This window comes from Manis pentadactyla, chromosome 10, assembly GCF_030020395.1.
Source record: "Manis pentadactyla isolate mManPen7 chromosome 10, mManPen7.hap1, whole genome shotgun sequence".
Classification (NCBI taxonomy): domain Eukaryota; kingdom Metazoa; phylum Chordata; class Mammalia; order Pholidota; family Manidae; genus Manis; species Manis pentadactyla.
In genome coordinates this window covers 32,393,345-32,413,143 of record NC_080028.1, presented here as the reverse complement: position 1 = coordinate 32,413,143, position 19,799 = coordinate 32,393,345, and the positions used below count along the sequence as shown (strand labels likewise).

The 19,799-nt window shown below is 50.0% G+C and overlaps 1 protein-coding gene across 6 annotated transcripts in view; it reads left to right on the top strand.

The window, feature by feature from the left end:
• The window catches only part of FMNL3 (formin like 3), a 49,440-nt gene that overhangs the window by 17,285 nt on the left and 12,356 nt on the right, over positions 1-19,799 (top strand). For 4 of the 6 annotated variants that reach the window (XM_036891143.2, XM_036891134.2, XM_057486560.1 and 1 more), the window contains exons 2-6: positions 10,726-10,809; positions 12,818-12,898; positions 13,172-13,248; positions 16,239-16,322; positions 19,070-19,222. In XM_036891143.2, the coding sequence (XP_036747038.2) occupies positions 10,726-10,809; positions 12,818-12,898; positions 13,172-13,248; positions 16,239-16,322; positions 19,070-19,222 (479 nt within the window). The remainder of the gene's footprint in view (positions 1-10,725; positions 10,810-12,817; positions 12,899-13,171; positions 13,249-16,238; positions 16,323-19,069; positions 19,223-19,799) is intronic. The other 2 variants (XM_036891168.2, XM_057486561.1) reach the window with 1 other exon arrangement.

The window sequence follows — 19,799 nt, the reverse complement described above, 5'->3', positions numbered from 1 at the left end:
AAGGTGGGAGGAATTGTCCCAGATAGGTTCTAAGTGGGTAGATCACTTAGTCAGTGCCTCAATTCCTTCTTCCAGAATTCTGGCCCCAGCTTTCCTGTGAATCCTTGGGTGGCCATTGGTGTCTTGGTCTTATCTTTGAAGGGGCCTGTGTGCAACTTCTCTAAACTAGAGAGTTAACAAACATACAAACAGATAAAAATAGATATAGCTCAGCCATATATACTCTCTTTTATCTATTTTAAAATACTATGAAATTGCATTGAGTGTGTGCTTAGAAGCTAACTCGAGCCAGCTGTGACACCTGGCATATGGAGTAGCTCATCCCGATTGCCATTTATAGAGCCCTTCTCCTGTGCCAGGCACTATGCAAAATCCCTTTCATTCATTCATCCATTCACTTAATTCTTACAAGAGATAGATATTATAATCCACATTTTATAGATGAAGAAACTAAGGTTCAAAGAAATTAACTTTACCACTGTCTCATGAAAAGTACCAGGATTCAAATCCAGGTGTTCCCTGATTCCAAAGCCCATGCTGTTATCTATAGCATTCTGAATGTTCAAAATGCCATTAAGGGAGGATGTAATTGTCACCATGTGGTGTCCACGAGAGCATTTCCCTTGTCTCTTTGCTCTACGTGGTCTCCCTCTTACTCTGAGACAGAAGCCTTGAGCATCAGGTGTCTGGCACACCCACCTTGTTCAGCTAGTTCCAGTCTGGTCTCGCTAGACAGGGAAGTGCTGTTTAAAGATCAACCAAAGACAGTCCAACAAATCAAGATAGACCTTCCCAAGTTAGAAACAGAGATTTGTTTTCTTTGTAAGGAGATGGCAGGATAGGTAGAAAAAGCCATATCCTGGCAAAGGTTATGTTAGAGGCCACATACCTGGGTTCTGCCACCTTGTGTGTGACCTCAAGCCAATTGGTCTCAGATTCTTAGTTCTCTCACCATTTAAACAGGCATAATAACATTGATCTCCAATAGTTATTGAGAGCAGTAAGATTATTTGAGAAGAGTGCCTGGCATTTAAGAGACACCCAGTAATATTTTCTTCCCCATCCATGGCCCCAAGTGAATATAGCACTTAGGATGGCAGATACTGTGAGAAACAAAGATTCAGGGTCTCAAGAAGCAGGAATTCTCTGAAGTCTAACTCTAAAGAGCTGGTTTTTTTCTATCTGGACAGTTAAATGAGATGTGAGAAATCTGGCACAATCAGAGATGAGTTGTGGTCTGGGCAGCTATGACCTCTTAAAGGCATGAGGGAGGACAGTGTTGGGCAGATGGCTCATGGATCCAGAGCAGATGGGGGTCATTTTCACTCCTTTCCAAAGCAAACAGGAGCACTGAAGCACTGAGGCCAATTTGAGAGAAGCAAGGAGAGACAGGTCTTGTGCCTCTCCCCAGCTGATTTGCCTTGTGACAGACTTGTGCCCATGCTGGACCTCAGTTTACCCTCCCATAAGGCTGGAGTTGTGCCCCTCCCACATGTTGTCTGGAAGTAGGAAGAGATTCATTAAGTTTCATGGTTTGCTAATAAGCTCCTGGGCTTATAATGAGACTCCTGGAGAGCCAGAGCTAGGTGCCCACCTGGTGCACTGGGTGAAAGGGAGTGCTGTCCCCAGCTGGCCTCTGCTGTCCCCATGGGTAGCCCACAGTATTTGCTAAGCTGCTTTTGTGTGCCGGACATCCTTGTCAAGGAACAAATGTGTTCAAGGCAAGTCCATGCCCTCATTGAGCTTATAGTCTAGTCTGGGAAGTACAAAATGTGAGAGGTAAATAACAATATGAGAAGAAAGTGATTTTCCCATGAAGTCTTGTAATTAAAGGGTCTAGCATAGTGCCTGGCCCAGAGTGGATTTTTATAAGCCACAGTTTCTCCCTTTTTAGTAAATATACAATAATTGCCACAAGGCACAACAGGTCTTTCAGTTGGCACAATGCATGATACGTAGAAGACACCAGTGTGACTGAAGGAATGGATGAATGTGATTGTCAACTGGAGGTAAGGGGAGGGAGGGGTATAGAGGTCTGGGTTGTTTGGGGAAGGTTTCATGACCAAGGTTGCTTGTATTGGTCCTGAAGGGTGCATTCAATTTAAAACGGCACAGAAAAGGGCTAATACAATTAGTTGTCTCAGAGGAGGCATTGTGTGGGGGTGGGTATAAGCTCAGGTTTCAGGGTCAGGCTGGGATTCATATCCCAGCTGCAACACATACTTGCCTTTTGACCCTGGGCAAGTTCCACAGCCTTTCCAAGCCTCTGTTTCCTCACCTAGAAAGTGGGCATAGTAGTAGTCCCAACTTCCTAGGGTTGATGTGAAAATTAAGTGAGATAATTCATGTAGAGTCCTTATCACAGTTCTCTCAGTGAATGGTATTTTTTGTCATTATTACTATGTTCATTTTAATATCAGCATCATTATTATCCTACTCATGCCCACCTACTTACCTTAGCTCCTCTAAGACCCTTTGTCACCCACCCCCATTTCATAGATGAGGAAACTGAGGTTCATAGAGATTAAATAACTCTCCCAAGGCCGTATGAGTAGTAAGCAGTAAAGCGAGTATTCATATCAGAGCAGTGTGGCTCCTCATTCAGTGCTTTAACCACACTGAGATTTGTGATAGGATATTTATTATGTGTCCAAGAAAAGGTGAAGAGACATTGGCCATAAATCACAACTCCATGAACACATTTTAAGGGCACTAGTTAATGTGTGCAGACACTGTTGGGAGGTGGGTAGATCATACCATTGTCACTTAGAAAGACTTGCTGGAGAAGGTGGATTTCAGCTGTTGTGAATTGCAGGAGGGGCAGGACTGGCAGTTGAGAAGATGATCTGTCTGGTGTGCCAAAGAATAGAAGGTTTAGACAGGGGAGGAAGAGTATATGTACGGGGAATCCAACTTGCCCAGTCTTTATTGAGCACCTACCACAGTAGTAAATAAGCTGGTAGTGGTCCTTGTGCTCAGGAGCCTGTGGTCTAGCAGAAGAATGAGTCTGGGTAAAGAGAAGGGCAGAGGAGTGGCTTAGATTTCTGGCATGAACCAAAGGACAGAATTGAAACTCAGAATGAGAAGTGGGAGCTTGCTGAGGGCAAGCAGCATATAAAGGGATTGGGGCTACATAGCACATAAGGCAGATTAGAGGAAAGAGAATCCAGAAATAGCAGGAATCATAGGGATAAGCTGGGTAATCCCTCCAATATAACCAGAGGCTCCACAAAGGAGAGGTAGTAGCAGGATCAATCAGTTATTTATTAAGCACCTATACATGATTTAAAGAGGGATAAGGCATGACCCCTACCCTAAAGGAGTTCATGTTCTAGATGTCCATAGAAGAAACACACACATAAAAATACACTATATGAACACATTCAATTTGTGCTAAGGTACATGGTTTCAGTGAACAGGTATTTTCTTTCTTGTTGCTTCATCCATCTGGACTTCATTTCCAAGGTCACCTCATTGTCCAGAATAGCTGCTGAAGTTCCTCTGCATTCCGAACAGCTGGAAGCAGAAAGGAGAAAAGGGTATACTGCCTTTTTTTATTTAATGGCACTCCTCAGAAGTTGTACACTTTGCTTCTACTTGCATTCCACACGGTCACACAGCCATACCTGAATGCAAGGGAGGATGAGAATTATATTAATTGTGGGCTGCCAAATACTTAACTGAACATTCAAGGTTCATTGCTAAGGATGATGATAAGTTGGGGATAAAAAGCAGGTCTTTGCCATATCATTCTTCACATGGTTATGCTTTGTAGCTCAGAAGAGAGGCTGATTATTCTAGATTGGGTAGTCACAGAGTTATTGGATTTGGGGCAGGTAGTAATAGGTAGGGATTCAGAGGATTGGGTAAACATCAGTTACAAGCAAATCCTATGACAGGAGTGGCTATTCCAGGAGAGAGAGTCTAGGAGAGAAGGCTTGTCAGAGGTGCCAAGGTCAGCCCACAGAGATTCTTACATCCGAAGCTCTTTCTTATTTTAGGATGCTAAGAACAAAAGGCCAAGGAATTCAGGTTTTCTTGTGTAAATGATAACGAGTCACAGAAGATACCTGAACTGAGAAGCAACATGATTTATCTTATGGGCTAGGAAGTTTAAAAATGTCATCTGCGTAAAGGTTGGGGGAAGGGAGGACTGAAAGTAAGGATGCCAGCTGCAAGGTTATCCCAGAGGGTCAGAAATGAACAGTATGGGCCCATCCAGTGGTGACTGTGGAAATGGAAAGGAAGGTACAGATGGGAGACACTGGGAAGGACACGCACTGGGCCTCAGTGAATAGTGGGCTTTGGTCTGGAGAGAGAAAGGAAAATATCCTTTGTGGGATAACCCCAGAAATACTGTGTCCTCTGAGAGGTAGCACTGGCTATTAGGGCTCCCCAGGCAGGAAGGCAGGATATGAAGAAAGGGAAGACCTTGGTTGGCTACAGGGAGAATGTGAGGCTCTGCCCCAAGACTCCTTAGCCTGGAAAGCCGGCTGCCCCCAGCAGAATAGTTTCCATCCTGCGTAACTGGGGAGGGAGTGCGTGGGTCTGGCTAACCACGAGGAGGGGCTGAGGAGCCAACTGACAGATCAAGTTGCTGTGGCAGTGGCTTTTTAGCTAGGGCCTGGGGGCTTTGTTGGGAAAAGCTAGCAAGAGCTCTCCTATTTGAGACTGTGTGCCTCTTGACTGAGTAGTCTGAAAGGGGTGTCCTCAGTGAGGATCTAGAGACCAAGTAACCTGCAGAGGTTACCTGATGTCAGGTGTGAGGCCTCCAGTATGGCGAGAGTGGAGCTGGGGGTTTTGCTGCACTGGGGACATGGCCAACTTTCTTTTCCTCAGGAGCCAATGGAAGAGTCCTCCAAGGTAAAGAAGAGGCCTCAGGGGTACAGTTGTATTTGGAAAAAGCCACCTCTTTGCTTGATTGATGCTGGCCTTCTAGGACCTCTCCTTCATCCGACTTCTCTGGTGTGAATTGCACAGCTCAGCCTGAGACATCTGGTGAATCCATCTCTTTTTCCTCCAGGCTGCTCAGGGACTTGGCTCGTAACTGCTTAGCAAATCATTTCTGGTTATATATAGAGTCATCAATGACCACAGAAGCACATTCTCCAGACAGGGCTCTGAGTCTATGAAAGCTGGCTTTTCCCCGGCAGCATGTCCCCAGAGTGATAGCTTCAAGTAAACAAAAGCAGAAAGCCAGACCTAAGCCACTACAGATGCTTAAGCCAAGGAGCACCCACTTTTGTGATGTCTTTTGTCATGAGGTACCTCAGCAACTTTCCCGTAAGTCTAATGGGGCAGCTCAGGCCTACAGGAAACTGTGTGGTAGAGTTGTGTTGCACCCATGAGCTCCTGTGCAGAGGGTCACAGATGGTGGGACAGGAGGAGCAGAGGGAGAGCTGCATTGCTGAGGCTGGAGGTCTAGAGTCCAGGGGAGGTGACTGACACCATCCACCCCTTCCTATTCTTGAATTCTCCAGTGTGCAGGGGGTAAATTGAAGTGTTCAATGTACCATCATGGGGAGGCCCACATCTCTCTCCAACCAAGCGTCATGACTGTTCCTGTAGTTCCTTTCTACCACAGGAGATGGTCCGTCTCCCAGAACCTTTCACAGCTGACTCAAGCTCATTCCAAGCTGTCTGTCTCAAGTTGCCTTTTCCAAACCTGAGTGAGAGCAGTCTTGAGCTTTGTCTCCCGAGCGGGCAGCAGAGCGAGAGTTGGCTGCGGTCAGGCCCGTGGTGGCTGCAGTGAGGCCTGGCCACCGATCCATTCATTTCCTCCCCGTGCTACTCCTGCCAGTCATGGAGCTGGGGAAAAGTGTGGGTGTTTGCAGGGCTGCTGTGCTTCCCATGCCTGCACCTTCTTAACACTAGCTCTTGGACCTTGATCACAGTTTCTGATTTTTTGGTTTCCTTTTGACAGGATTGTCATTTTAGGGGGAGTTAGGAAGAGCTGTGCTGAAACAAGGAGATAAACAGTGACGCAGGAGTGGCGGCTGCGTAGGCAGTGGGCTGGGCCAGCTTGCTGGCCTGCCATCTGGGCGGGCTGGGCGGAGGACTCCCACCCTGCACACTGGCCAGCTGGCTTGTGTTAAAGCGCGGCTGAAAATAACTCTCATTGTCTGGGAGCTGCTACTGCAGCAGGGCTGCTGTGGCCGCCAAGAGTGCCGAAGCAGCAGGAGGGGTACCGCCCACCTCCTTGAGCTCTTGCCCTTTGGGAGCAGTGCCCAGCTGGCCACAGCTGTGCCCGCTGCCCACCAGTAGAGATACGTGGAGGGCAGGCTGGGCCATTCCTAATGCTCTGTCCTTTTGGCGGCTGGGGACACGCCTTTGTGTCTGGTGTTGCCAACCTCGCCATTGGCTTAGGGTAGAGTTGTTGGTTTGTGTAGGAGACCCTGGCAGGAATGCAATGCTCTGACCCCTACAGCAGTCTCCTGGACTCTCAGGCCTTGTGCCTCCTCACCACATCCCACCCCTGCCCATCTGTACAACAGGCTCATCTGTGGGTGCTGGAGAGGACTTGCTGGCGACTGTGGCCAGGGGCTCAGCAGCACGTGGTGCCCAGGACAGAGCCTCATTTCTTCTCTTGGAAGTTCTAGATTCAGTTTCCCATGGCTTCCCACCCCCATGGACTAATATGGGCCTGGAGCTACCACACTTGGAAGAAGTGTCCAGCCATAGGCAACTTAGTGGAGAGGTGGTTCTGAGAGGGAGAACATTAAAAAAACCACCAACTTCCATTCTCTATTTGCTCAAAACAGCCCCTGCCTGCCTTCTCCAAAGCCTCAAGAATCCCCTTCACAGCAAAGTTTCAAGTGTCTCTCTCCTTGTCTCTCAGAGGAGCTGTGCCCTTTGTGTCTCTGTTCCTAAGATTTATCATGATTGACTGAGACCAGGAGAAGCAGTTGGGAATTTTGGGGGGTTCCTATCTCTGTTGGTTGGGTTTTCCCCAGGCCTGACCCAAGGAGACTGACAGAGTCAGGGGTGAGTCCCAGAGCAGCACCCACAGCTTTGAAGGAAACTCCAGCCTCACCGGCATTTCCCTTCCCCTGCAGTGGGAAGGAAACAAGGAGGGGTGAATGAGGATGGGGAGCAGAGCAGGAAAGGGAAGAGAACCTCTGCCGCCAGAGCTGCCTCCCTCCTCCTTGGCTTTGCTAGGGCTCACAGTCAAGTGGAGAGTAAGGAGGCCTTGCCGGAGGGCCTGGACCCTGGCTCCCACAGGCCCAGGGGTCGCTGGCTGCTGAGCAGGGCGCTGTGCCTCACCTTGAACTGGTAGCAAACAAGAGCAGCCTTGCTGGAGAAGCATCGGCTCTACCCCTTTCTGCTTCTTCCCTTTATAGGTTTTTATTATTAGGCTCTGGCTGGTTCCTCTGTTTTAGAAATCAGTCCCAGAATTGTTTTCAGTTTAAGTTCATTATCCCCTTCTTCTTCTGTCTCCCCGGAGTCTCCCCCTCCTTCCCCAAGGATGTTGGTGTTTGGCTCCTAGTCTTAGAGGAAACCAGAGAGGGATCAAAGGGGAGGAGTGAAGGGTTGCTGTGTCCTCAGAGTACGGAGAGGCAGTGCTAAAGGTGGCACCCAGGCAGAGACAGACACAGCCCAGAAGCAAGAGGGCAGGTCGCCGGGGTGTCAGAACATTACACAGGATTTCAGGATGAAGGGGAAGGGGGCTGTGTTGAACACCCACAGTGTTCCAGACACACACAGACATAAAATATTTATCATTTAATCCTCATAAAATCCTGTGAAGTTGTGAGATTATCTCTGTTTTATGGATGATCTCACTGAGGTTCAGTGACTCTGAAGAGCCTGAAGTAGGTCCTGGGCTCTCTGACTCTGAATTCTGTGTCCTCCGCTCCAAGGCAGCAGCGCCCCTTTTCTGGTCAGCAAGGAGTCAGCAAGGACTGAGCCCAGCTTCTGCCTTATGAGAGCCCACCAGCTCTGTGGAACCCTGAAGGAAGATGTCAAGGAAACAAACCTTTGACTGGGACCGGAACCAGGTCAGGTTTGCTTCTTGGCTGTCCCCGGAACTCAGGATGTTGTCCTTCCTCAGGACGTTGGAGCCCTGCTGGACTCACGCTAGCTATCAGTTGGAGGCAGAAGCCCTGATGCCCTTGTCTGGCAGGGCGAGAACTGCCCGGGTCCTGCCCTGTAGGCAGGCAGCTCCCACCCCACAGTGACTGATTTCTTGTGAGAGGGCTGGAGGCTAGGGAATTCCCCCTACACACTTCCTTCCCCATCACACTTGTGCCCCAAAGAAGCAGAGAAGCTGGCATCTGTCCAGAAAGTGCCACCCAAAGCTCTAGACTGGAGGATGTAGGCCTGTGGTCAGAGCTGATTCATGGTTCTGCCACCTTTTTCCATATTCCGAGTGCCCTCCCTGGGCATCTAACGTTTGTCCAGGTCCCCAATGTGCCTATTCTATGCGCTTAGGCTAGGGTTCCCCAAGGGGGCGATTTTGTTCCAAGTCTGAAGCCCCAAGGGCACCAGACATTTTCTTACCGGTTCCCCTGGTGAGGGAGTGTTAAGGCAGCAGCTGACAATGGTGGAAGTTGGTGTAGACCATTATTGTGGTGTCTTCCACAATAATGACAGGCTCCCCCTTACCCTCCCCAGCCACTTTCTTTCAGGGAAACAACTATTTTCTGTTTTCATGGTATGGACTTGGGAGAAATGGGCAGATAACACTGAAGTACTCAAGATATGCACAGAGCCAGAACCAGGCCTCTGGATTATTTCTGCTTTGATCTCACTCGGGCTTAGGTGGCAGCAGCCTGGCCCCAGTTAGGCGGTAGACCTCTTGCTCCAGGCTTACCTTTGACTTTGGGGTCCCTGTTTGTTGTGGCCTCCTGCCCCTGTCCTGCTATCCATACAGACATGCTGAGATTGGCCCTTGGCAAAGTAGTTCCAAAGAGAACATTCGCAGTTGTATCTGCCCATCCAGCCATCCCTACTGCACCGGCAACTGGGGGGAGTTGGTTAGCCCTCTTCCCTGCTGAAGTTCAGGCAGATTCATGGGGCAGCAGAAACCGTGGGGAGAGGTATGATGTGGTGGTCTCTTCCCCTTCTTTTCTTCTCTCACCTGTTCCACTTATGTATTCCTAAAGCTTTCCATTTCTAAACTCTGAGCAGAGATCCCAACCCTACTTCCTTTTTTTGAGCCAGAGTGACCCTGTTACCAGCCAGGGTCTGGGCCCATAGCTTGGATGCAGGACGTCTTAACTGTAGGTTTAGTAACACTTAGTCTCTACCAGGTGCCTGTCATGTGTTAGACAGTATGTAGGGTTGGAGACCATATGAATAGACACAGTCTCTTAGGGGCTAGATGAGCATACAGCTAGTTTAATAGTATCTGTGAGGATAGGTGCATTATAAATAGATATGTGTAACAGAAATAAATGATGTTTAAGGAGTTGCTTAGCACACAGAGGGCTCACTCCCATAATGCTACTTCTTGTGGAATAATGCAGGGCCTGTGTGATGTCTCAAGGTCATGGGTGCACGCAGTCCAAGTCCCCAGGGATGAGAATGTCAAGGAGCACGCAGAGGTGAACCAAGTGGTCATGCTTGGGTTACCAGGGAGTTAGAGCTGAACTTAGAGCAGTAGGTAAAGGGGAGAAAGATGAGAGGAAGGCCTTCCAGGTGGCCTTCAGTGTGCTGGGGGAAGAGGCTGGATCTGTGGGAAGTCACATGAATTATCAGACAGCTAGGAGACTTCAGGTAGATCATATTTGATTCAGGGGTATAGGGGTGGGGGCAGGTGCAGTGATCTGCCCTGTACAGGCAAGGGCTGGGACCTGCTACAGAGGGAGGGGGCTGCTTAGAAGAGAGACCTAGCCTGACTGGGATACGGAGGGAATGGGGGAGGGGGAGGAGCTGCTGGCCTGGGTGGGACTAGTCCCTGGATGCACTGGGCTTCACTCACTCCCCTATACTTCTATTTAACAAACAGTAGTGAATGAAATAAAATGACTCCTGGTCTGTCCTCCTGTATTCTAGGTTAGAATAAGGTCTCAACAAGGGGTTGTAACACTTCACTGTGTCTTAATTGGGAGGTGTGTCTTAAGTTAATTTGCTACTAACAATTATATGCTGAAATTTTGTAAATCATTTCCTAAAAAATGGGAGCAGTTATCTTTATACTAATGTCCTCATTCACTGGTATCCTGACTTGGGGAGAAGGGGTAATTGTAGAATCTACACAGGCTGTGGGAGTTTCAGGATTCTCCCATGGATGTGCATGGTGCACAAAGGCTGCCCATCTCTCAGGCCATGGGGGACAAGCAGATTAAAGGTTGCTGCTTTGTACTGGTGGCTTTCAAACCTTTTTGACCTGCTCCATGTTAAGAAAGAAGCATATTTTACAGCATAACCTTATGTGTATATATTATACATAAAATATGAAAGAAACAAAAGCTTCATGAGACATTATTCTTCTTACTAGCAATGAATTCTGATATCTTTTAATCTATTTTTAATCTGTTCATTTTCATTCAAGATAAAGTTAATCTCATTAAATAGGTTCTACAGCCTATGCTTTGGAAAACACTGCTCATCCAAGATGAACCAAGTACGAAGGGGAGAAGGGCTGCCACGCCCCTCTGAGCCTTCCTAGTCAGCAGAGAGTGTCAGGGTGAAGCCTGAGGGTCCAGTGAGGAGCATGTGCACAGTCTAGCCTTTTTGGGTACAGGGAGCTTTCAGCCCCATTAACTCAGGTTCTCTCCTCAGAGCTCCATGAACCTGCCTCCTGACAAGGCCCGGCTCCTGCGGCAGTACGACAATGAGAAGAAGTGGGATCTGATCTGTGACCAGGTACAGCGTTTGGGGCAGGCTGGAAGTGGGGGTTGTGTCTTGGGCTGGACAGGCAGCAGGAGCAGGGGCATTGATAGAGCCCCAGAGTCCCTTGAGGAACCCTGGCCTGGTTTTATTTGGCCTCAGTCCATGTTCACTTCCTATTCTAAGAGGGCTCTCCTAACAGAGACAGGGCTGGTAAGCCAAGTTCCCCTCTAGCCCCAAAAAGAGTTGTCTTGATGTCCTCCCAATGGGTGGTAGCCTGAAGGAGGTTTGTATAGGTCTGGGGTGTGGGGTTTAGTAGTTTTCCTGGGAGACCCTGTTTCTGCCTTTCCCAGGGTGAGGGCCACCCCTGGCAGGGTTATCCAAAGGACTGTTTATCTCTCCCTCTGCCCCAGATTTGGCAAATAGCAGGGTTTTTCTCATTATTTTCAGGCTTCTAGGATTGAGACACCCCAGTTCCCTGGTCTTCTGTTCCCAAATCTCAGAACATGAGGACTGGAAGTTCTCCCTACATGAATAGTGTGTTTCGAGATGGAAGAGAATATAGAGATTATTACTTAACTCAGAATTGAGAACTAACACCTATGGCCTGGTTCTTTCCCTTGCACACATTTGAATTTCACAAATCATGAGTTTCTGAACTCAGCCTGTCTGCATGGCTAGGGGAGTCAGCTTTTGCTTTCTTACTTCTTGATAGGTGCAGGTGGCACAGAGTGTAGGCAGTGTGTTTACCCAGCAGTTTGCAGTGAAGTTTATCATGAACAAATTTGTTACTTATTTTCAAGCATGGAACAAGATCATGATAGCTGACATTAGTGAGTGCTTATTACGGACCAAGCACTTCACATATGCTGAAACACCTCATTTCCTCCTCACAAAAGCCCTCTGGGGAAGGCACTGTTGTGTCTTATAGATGAAGAACCTGAAGCTCCCTGTCTTGCCCCAGGTCAGGGCTCAGGCAGCTGACTCCATCTATGAGAACTGTTATGCTTGCCTGCCCCCCAAGTCATGCTCCTTGACCTAAGGTAGAATCATGCTTCTGCCTTAGCATAGTCCAGTCCAGGTCCTTTCCTGTCCAGGGAAGGGCTCATTTCCTTGTGTTCCACATCAAGAGGAGTTGGTGAGCATGGCAAACATCTACTTGGGGTTTGGAGAATAATAGCCCATTGGTACTGAGTTTCTTTAACTGATAACCTCTTGATATTTCCTAGGTCACATAATTTTAGCTCTTTCTCAAACCTTCCTTTTTAAAAATTTTCATTTTGTTTTTAGGGTCTATTTCCTAAAGTTATATTATTCTCCTGGACCCTTTCTGGACCCTCAACCCCCAATTCCCCAGCTATCTCAGTTGTGAATCCCTCAAGGACCAGAAATGCTGATGGGTTTTCCCTGGGTCAGATGAGGGGGTTGGACCAAAGTGGGGAGGGCATGGTCCTGTGCCTTGTGTGGAAGGGGATCGAGGGAGGACCTTGCTGAAAGCAGGCTTCGGCTTGAGGTTGGCTGAATTGTTGAAGTGTGGGGCCTAGGCCAGGAGCAGAGAGTGTGTTTACAGTCCTGATCTCTGTTAATGCAGGAAAACTAGTCCAGTCCCAAGTCTGAGTTCAGGACTAAGAAAGTTGGAGTTCTACGAGACCTAGCTCCCCTCCCCTTGGCCTTCCTAACCATCCTCCTTGAGTTGGCTAGGCAGTGAACAGCATTTCCCAGTTGTATCTTTATTTTGGGCGCTGTTCACAGCTCTGTAATCCCCACATATTCTTAGAGAGCAGCAGGCTCTTAAAATATTTTTTGACATAGAAAAACATTTTAGGCTCAGGAGGCACTAACTGGAGAAGGGAATGATGGCAGAAGATGGGAAGTGCCTGAGGATAAGGAAGGGAACCTACAGTTTGGGCGAGGTGACAAGCACCTTTGCGTGACAACTTTAAGAGGCTGGGTCCCTTCACACTGAACACTGTGAGCGCTCTACTTCCTCGTATTCTCCTCAGAACTCTGGGTGTCTGTGTGCACACAAGTGTTTCCCTTACAGGAACGATTCCAGGTGAAGAATCCTCCCCACACTTACATCCAGAAACTTCAGAGCTTCTTGGACCCAACTGTTACTCGGAAGGTGATGTGTGAGGCAGGAAGGCCCCATCTTGATGCCCTTTGTCATCCTATGGGGCTTGGGGACAAACCCTTGGACTTGGGATGGGACGTCTGCTTCCTAGCAATGGGACTGGGTTTTTGGCTTCTGAGGCCACAGACCAGGCGTAGCTGGCAAATGACAGAGGGAAGGCCTGCCACTGCCCTCTTGTATCCCTTCCCTTTCCTTGTCTGCCCCTTTGTTCTCTAAAGTTGGATTGGGGGCCTCCATCAGTGACAGAAAATTCCATGTTTACAGAAGTTCAGGAGGAGAGTGCAGGAGTCAACCAAAGTACTGAGGGAGCTGGAGATCTCACTTCGCACCAACCACATTGGGTGAGTCAGATTTGGCCATCAGAGTCTCTTGGCCTGGCCACTCAGGATCTGGTGTCTCTGGGGTGATTTGCCTGTTGATCTCCCTGCCCTGGGGGTAGAGTTGCCCCTTGAATGGTTTTTGGTTCCTCAGAGCTAAAGACTGTTCCTTTTCTGGCTTTTCTCCCCCATAGCTCTGCCAGCTGCTGACTAGATGCCACTGGCAAGCTTGGGGCCTCTCCTGGGGTCCTCAGCCTGTGGCTGTGAGTGGAAGACATTCCCACAGCAGCTGAGACTGGAGTCTGCTTGTGGCCTGGGGCTGGGCCAAGGGAGGCCCATAGAAGGCTGGGGATGGGACAGCATACTGCATTGAGTAGCCGAGACCTAGTTCTTGGACTATTTGGTGCCCAGAAGATTATTTGCTTGATTGTAAGACAATCTTAGTTCATGAGCAGAAGCAGCTTCCTGAAGCACCAGGAAAGAGGGGTCCAGGAGTTGAATGTCTTCTGTATTCACAGACCATGATACTGCCAACCCATTGACAGGGCCCCTAGCAACCACGGGAGTCATTTTATCCAGTTTCTGAGTGGGGAGCCAGAACTTGCTGAACAAACAGAGGGCTAATGTATGAAGTACAGAGAAAGATGGCAACGGTCTTGGTTTTATGAAACCCTAAGTAGCTAGGGTATACATAGTGAAAGTGAGAGAGTGTGTACACAGAGGACAGTGAGGGACCCTGATGGAAAACTGCAAGCAGGGTGACAGTCCTGACCAAAGGGCCTGGCACAAATATTGAGGGCTTGCATGAGTGAGAAGTTGAGCCTGCCCCGGTCCAGTAAACACCAAGGTCTCTCAGGGTCCTGGGTTTCTTGAGAGGAGGGGTGGAAAGAACCAGATGATATCATCTGCGATTCCCCTCTTGCCCTCAGCAGCTGCCTCCTTGCTCACCCCCAGGCTGGGTCTGCCCAGGGCTCTTAGACTCTCTGTGTAGCCAGCTGCTGCAGCACAGGGAAATGGCCCAGGAGAGAACAGGAAAGGGATAGTTCCTGGCCTTGGTCGCTGACCAGAGTTGGCTTCCACACCTTATCTGCGAACCAGACGTTGAAAGCTGACCCACTAGGAAATGGGTAACTGAGCCTCCACCTTTGTTTAGTGAATCCTCACAGAAGGAAAAACTGGCAGGGCCTTGTCAGCTACCCTGACGAGTTAAGTGACACAGATGGCAGCTCTGAACACTGCTGCCATCTTGCACTCCTCCACTGAACCTTTCCTCCCCACTTCCCTTCCTCTCAGGCCTTCCTGTCTTCCTTATGAAGTCTTGCTGTGTGAGAGTGGCCACAGAGCAGTGTGTGACAGTCTCCTCTGCCTGCCCCTTCTCCCTGGTGCCTGCCCCTCTGGCCACAAGCCAGGAGCTGGGGCTGGAGCAGCATGGCTCCCAGGCTCGGGGCCTCATGGCAGTTGGCACACAAATTAGACGCCTGGAGTTGCTCCTTGGCTCCTAAGGAGCAGCTTAGCATCTGGTGTTTTAGGAGCTCCTGTGATCTGTGGCTTCTCCGGGTAGAGTTACATGGGAGGGCCAGGCTGTTTCCCGGATTTCTGGGCAGGAAATTTGTCAGGCTGTCAGGCTGTCAGCCTGGGGTGTGTGCGCTCCAGGGCACTAGAAGCCCTGGGCAAGATGGGGAGTGAAGGAGTCACAACCTGATCAGCCCCAGGGCCTACAGAAGCTGGGTGTGCGGGGACAGCTCCATGGGAACTCAGGGTGGCTGGGAAGTGGGATTCCAGAGCCTCTCCAGCTCCTCCTTTCTCTGGTTTGTATTGGTTTCTCCGCCTTGCCTAGGTGCCCTTTAACCTCTCCTCAAAGTGTCAAGATCCCGAAAATAGCAGTGTAGACTCAGACAGGAAATGAGAAGGGGGTTGGGAGCTGGAGAGCAGACAGACAGGAAATGGGAGGCCTGTCGGCCCCCAGAGAGGAAGCTAACTTCAGGCAGCTCCAGTGTCAGCCAGCCTCAGCTGGGCCTGGTGCTCCAGCCCAGCCTCCCTGTAGCCTGGGGTGTGGCCAGCAAACAAGGCGCTGGTGTTCCGGCTGTGGGGGAAAAGCGGCGCTGCCTGGCTGTTGGGCACAGCTGGCCTATAAAGACCCCCAGATGTTCTGAAAGAACCAAGCACTCAGGAGTCTTGGGTGTGTGTGTGTGTGCTGTGCAGTGAAACTGTCCTATACAGTCCTCCTGAAATCAGCTCTTGAACTTCCTTCCAGGGACATCTAGCCCAAAAGGCCTGAAGGCAGAAGGGTGGAAATGCCCTGGCCCTTTCTTTGTCTTTACTTCCTGCCTTTCTGGTTAGAGGGGCCCAAGACCTTAATCTGTCTCTGAGTGGTCACAGCCATTCTGGAGTTATTTGAGTTCCTGACTGTTCCCCATCCTTTTCCTGCTCTGCCAAGCTCACCCTAAGTCAGAACTCCCTCTTTACTCACTGTCCCAGAATACCTCTCCTTTCCCTTTGGCCCAGCACACCCCTGTTCTATGGCTCACTTAGACCCTTCCCGTCAGTCTTTTGACTGAGACTTTGGTCAAATCGGAGATCTGCTGGCCTCTGTTGGGCACAGCTCTGCCAAGTGCCTGTGGTAAATGCTTTTGATAAGCTTCCCCTGCCCCCGGTCCAGTAAACACCAAGCAAGGATTGTGTACCCAGCCTCACGTGCCAGACACCATGGACATAGGAATGATTGAGCCAGGACCCTAGTCCTTTGGAAGAGGGTTCCTGAAAGCTTGTTTGACTGACATGTTATTGAAAGACCTGATTCTTTCCCCACCCTGGCTCTCTGGCCTAGGGGAGGTCTAGGCCAGTGCTGTGACCATGAGTGAGTCTGCCATGGGTTTTGATCTTCACAATTTTCCCAGCCTGGTGCTAATTTCCGGAGGATCCAGGAGGAGATGCTGTTGGGTCAGAGGCTCTGGGCCCTCTTCACCCTTGACCCTCTTTAGTGACCCCTCCCTCTATGTTCCCTTTACCTGCAGGTGGGTACGGGAATTTCTGAATGATGAAAACAAAGGCCTGGATGTGCTGGTGGATTACCTGTCCTTTGCCCAGTGTTCCGTTATGTGAGTACCACCCTGGGGCTAGGGTTGCGGACCAGTGAGGGAGCACACAGTCCCATTCTGATCTGATGAGGAATGGGGAGATTGCAGCAGTGAAGATGGAAATGGGAGCCCTAGGTCCCGAGGGAGGAGCCCGGCAGCAGTGTGGGAATGGACAGACAGCCAGGGGGGTGTCGAGGATCAGTGAAGAATGTCACGTGGCTGGAGTAGAAGCTGTGTTTTGGGGAGCAGCAGGAGAAAGATTTGGACAGAGAGCCCAGAATCAGAACCCCAAGGTTCCAGACTCTGGGAACAGTCCAAGGGAACGTCCTGGTTTCTGGGAGAGATGCCTGGTGGGATTCATTTGCCTTTGGAGACTTGAGTCTTCAGGAAGCTCCTTTGGGTCTCCAGAGGTGAGAGGGTTACTCCAGGTCATTGCTGAAGAGCCCCAGGAGCCATGATCATGACCTTTGACCCAGACTGAAAATGAAGCATTCAGGGGCCTTTTTCAAGCAGGTTGAGGGCTTGGAGGCAGCCAGAAGTAAATTAGTGCAGCTGAGAAGGCAGCATAGGGTAGTGGAAAGAACCAGGGCTCCCGAGTATGACAAAGCTGGGTGTGAGTGTCAGTTCTGTCCTTTATTGTCTGTGTGACCTCAAGCAAGTTTGCATCCCCTTATATAAAATGGGATCCATGTTCCAGGCATGCTTTAAGATTAGACAATAATGTGGGTAAAGCACTTAGTGGTTTGAAACGTACTGAGTCTATACTGTGGTAGCTGCTTTGTTGTTAATTGTTATTCAAGATGGTGTCACCTACCATAATCACCTGAATACATGGAAAGAGGGAATACAGTGATCCTTCACAGGTGACCAACACAGTCAGACTTAAACTTAAGCCCTAGGGTGACCAACATCCCAGTTTGCTGGTGACTTTCCCCAGTGTCAGCACCGAAGTCCCACATCCTGGGGAACTGCTCAGCTCTGGACCCAGCCCAGTGTGGGCTTGCATTCCCCTTGCTACTACCTTGCCACCTAGCTGCTCTCCTTTGTCCAGCAGGTCGCCAGTCTTATCTCCTTAGGGGCTCAAACTAATGCCTTTCCCAGGTTTGGCCTCTCACTTTTTCCAGGTCATCCCCTGTTAAACCAAGAGTGGCCTACTCCCCATTCCGGTCCCCGCAGAAGTCATGCCTTGTGATCCTCCTGTCCCTTTAAAAGCCACTCTTTTTATAGAAAGAAATGAAAAACATTTGCTGAAGTGATTTTTAAAACTCAGAACTTTTATAGTAAAAAGATGTAGATCATTTTCCCAAATAAGCCTATCTTGTTTGAAAAGCAAACAAATCCCAGCTGCTCTAAACCCAAACACACTGGAACCTCAGTTTTGTAGTATCCACGGCAGTGCCTTTGACTCTGTTTTTAAAAGAAAGACTTGTGATGGGGGGCAGAGGGGTCCAGGAGAGAAAGTGTGTGTTTTGAGAAGGGTTGAAAGGAAGAGGGTGAAGTCAAGTAGAGTTTGAGTGAAGGTATTTACTTGTAAACGGCATGTACCAGTGCTAGGGAATACTGTTATTGATGGAGAGGAGCTGCTGACAAGCTGACTCGCTGTCGGGGAGACTCTGCTATCTCCTTGAGAGCCCCATTAAACATCTGATCACTGGGACTCGGAAGCTGCTCCTGCTTCCTTTGGAACATTCAGGCATCTGCAGATATCACTTCCTATCTCAGAAGGCCTTTGCCTCTGTGCCTTGGTGGTGGGGCTGTGTGTGTCTGCACAGAAGGATCCTTGGGAGAAGAGCCTGTAGGAGATGCTTGTTTGGTTCTTAGTGACCTACTGCGCGGAAGATGACAGGAAAAAGGAGCAGGGATTTGTTTGTCAGAGAGAGTAGATCCTGACGTAGGGATGTTTAAGGGAAAAGATCCTATAGCTTTATGATCACGAGCTGTTCTTCTTGCCCTGGCCACACTCCCAAACTGCTAATGGTGGGAGACATCTTGTCCCAGAAGCAGGAAGTGATAAACAGAGAAACCATCCTAACTCCCAAAGGGACTAAGGATCCCAGTCCATACCTTCCCCTAGGGAAGCTGAAGCCCAAGGAGCCTCTGTACCAGAAAAAAACTAGAAGCCTCAAGCAGAACCACAGAAAACCGGGTCAATAAGACCCAGTGCCCCAGTGCTAGGATGGGTCCGTGGTGCTCCTCCTAGACACAGAGACCTGTCCCACTCTGGGTTTGCCAGAATCCCCATTCCCTTCCATTCAGACCTGCCCTCATGAGCCTGATTCTGAACCAGTTGGGCTCTCTCAGGTCACTGACAGGCCCCTTTGGCCACTGCCATTTGCCAACTGGCAAGACCTGCAGTTGGCCTGTTCCCCACCACTCCTCCGCAGGGCAGAGTCTCCATGGGAGCCATAGCTTGTCTGAGATGTCCCATCTCAGGATGGGAGTGCAGAAGGATTGCGAGCTCCCCATGTCCCTTTGAGTCCCAAGGGGAAGTCACTTTGCCCAGGATCGCCTGGCCAGTGGGGAGGCCTCTGTCCCCACCCCAGCTCCTCAGATCCCCCTCCTGGTTGCTTCCTGCACCCATTCTGCCCATGTCCTGTGTTGGTTGCTCTCCGGACCAGGGTTGGGTCTCTGCTGCCCAGCTCTGCTTTCTGTTCTTGCTGCCCTTGCTTCTTGTTGCCTAGAGGTCTACGGGGAGGGGGTGGGCTCACCAGGGGGCTTGGCACTGAATTTCTCGTGTGTGTGTGCTTGTGTGTCCTTTCCTGCTCCAGGTTTGACTTTGAGGGTCTGGAGAGTGGTGATGATGGTGCATTTGACAAGCTCCGGTCCTGGAGCAGGTCCATTGAGGACCTGCAGCCACCCAGTGCCCTGTCAGCCCCCTTCACCAACAGCCTCGCTCGCTCTGCGCGCCAGTCTGTGCTCCGGTACGTGCACTCACTCTGCCGCCTGCCTCTCACCCCAGCCCCCAGGCCTGCTCAGGTGACCGCAGTGAGTGCTCATGCCACTCCCTCCGCTCTTGCTTCCAGGCTCAGCTCTCTTGCCCTCTGCCTGCCAGTCTGTCTCTGGTCTGTCCTCTCTGTCTCCTTGACTCTACCCAGCAATCTGTCCTGGGTAAGTACTTGGCCCTCGGCTGTGCCCACCCCATCTGGGGTTCCAGCTCTCCCCTCTCCTCACCCCCTCTCTGGGGCCCCCTCTGTTCCTCATTCTCACTCTGCCATTCCTCCTGGCCTCCGGGGCAGGCTTGCCCTCACACAGGTTCTCTGGTCTTCTCTGGGTGACCCAGCTCCTGCCCTCATGTCTGTTTCCCTCTGGCTCTGCATTCTGTCCCATCAGCTGCTTAGACACCAGCTCCCAGCCAGCATGCCCCCCGCTCATCTTCTCTTCACTTCTTCCTTCAGGCCTTTTCTCTCCAAAGCTGCCATGTGTTCATTTGTCTGCACTGTCTTAAAAACTGTCCTGCCCAGAGGCAGGTGGATGGACCAGATGACTTCTCAGAGCCAC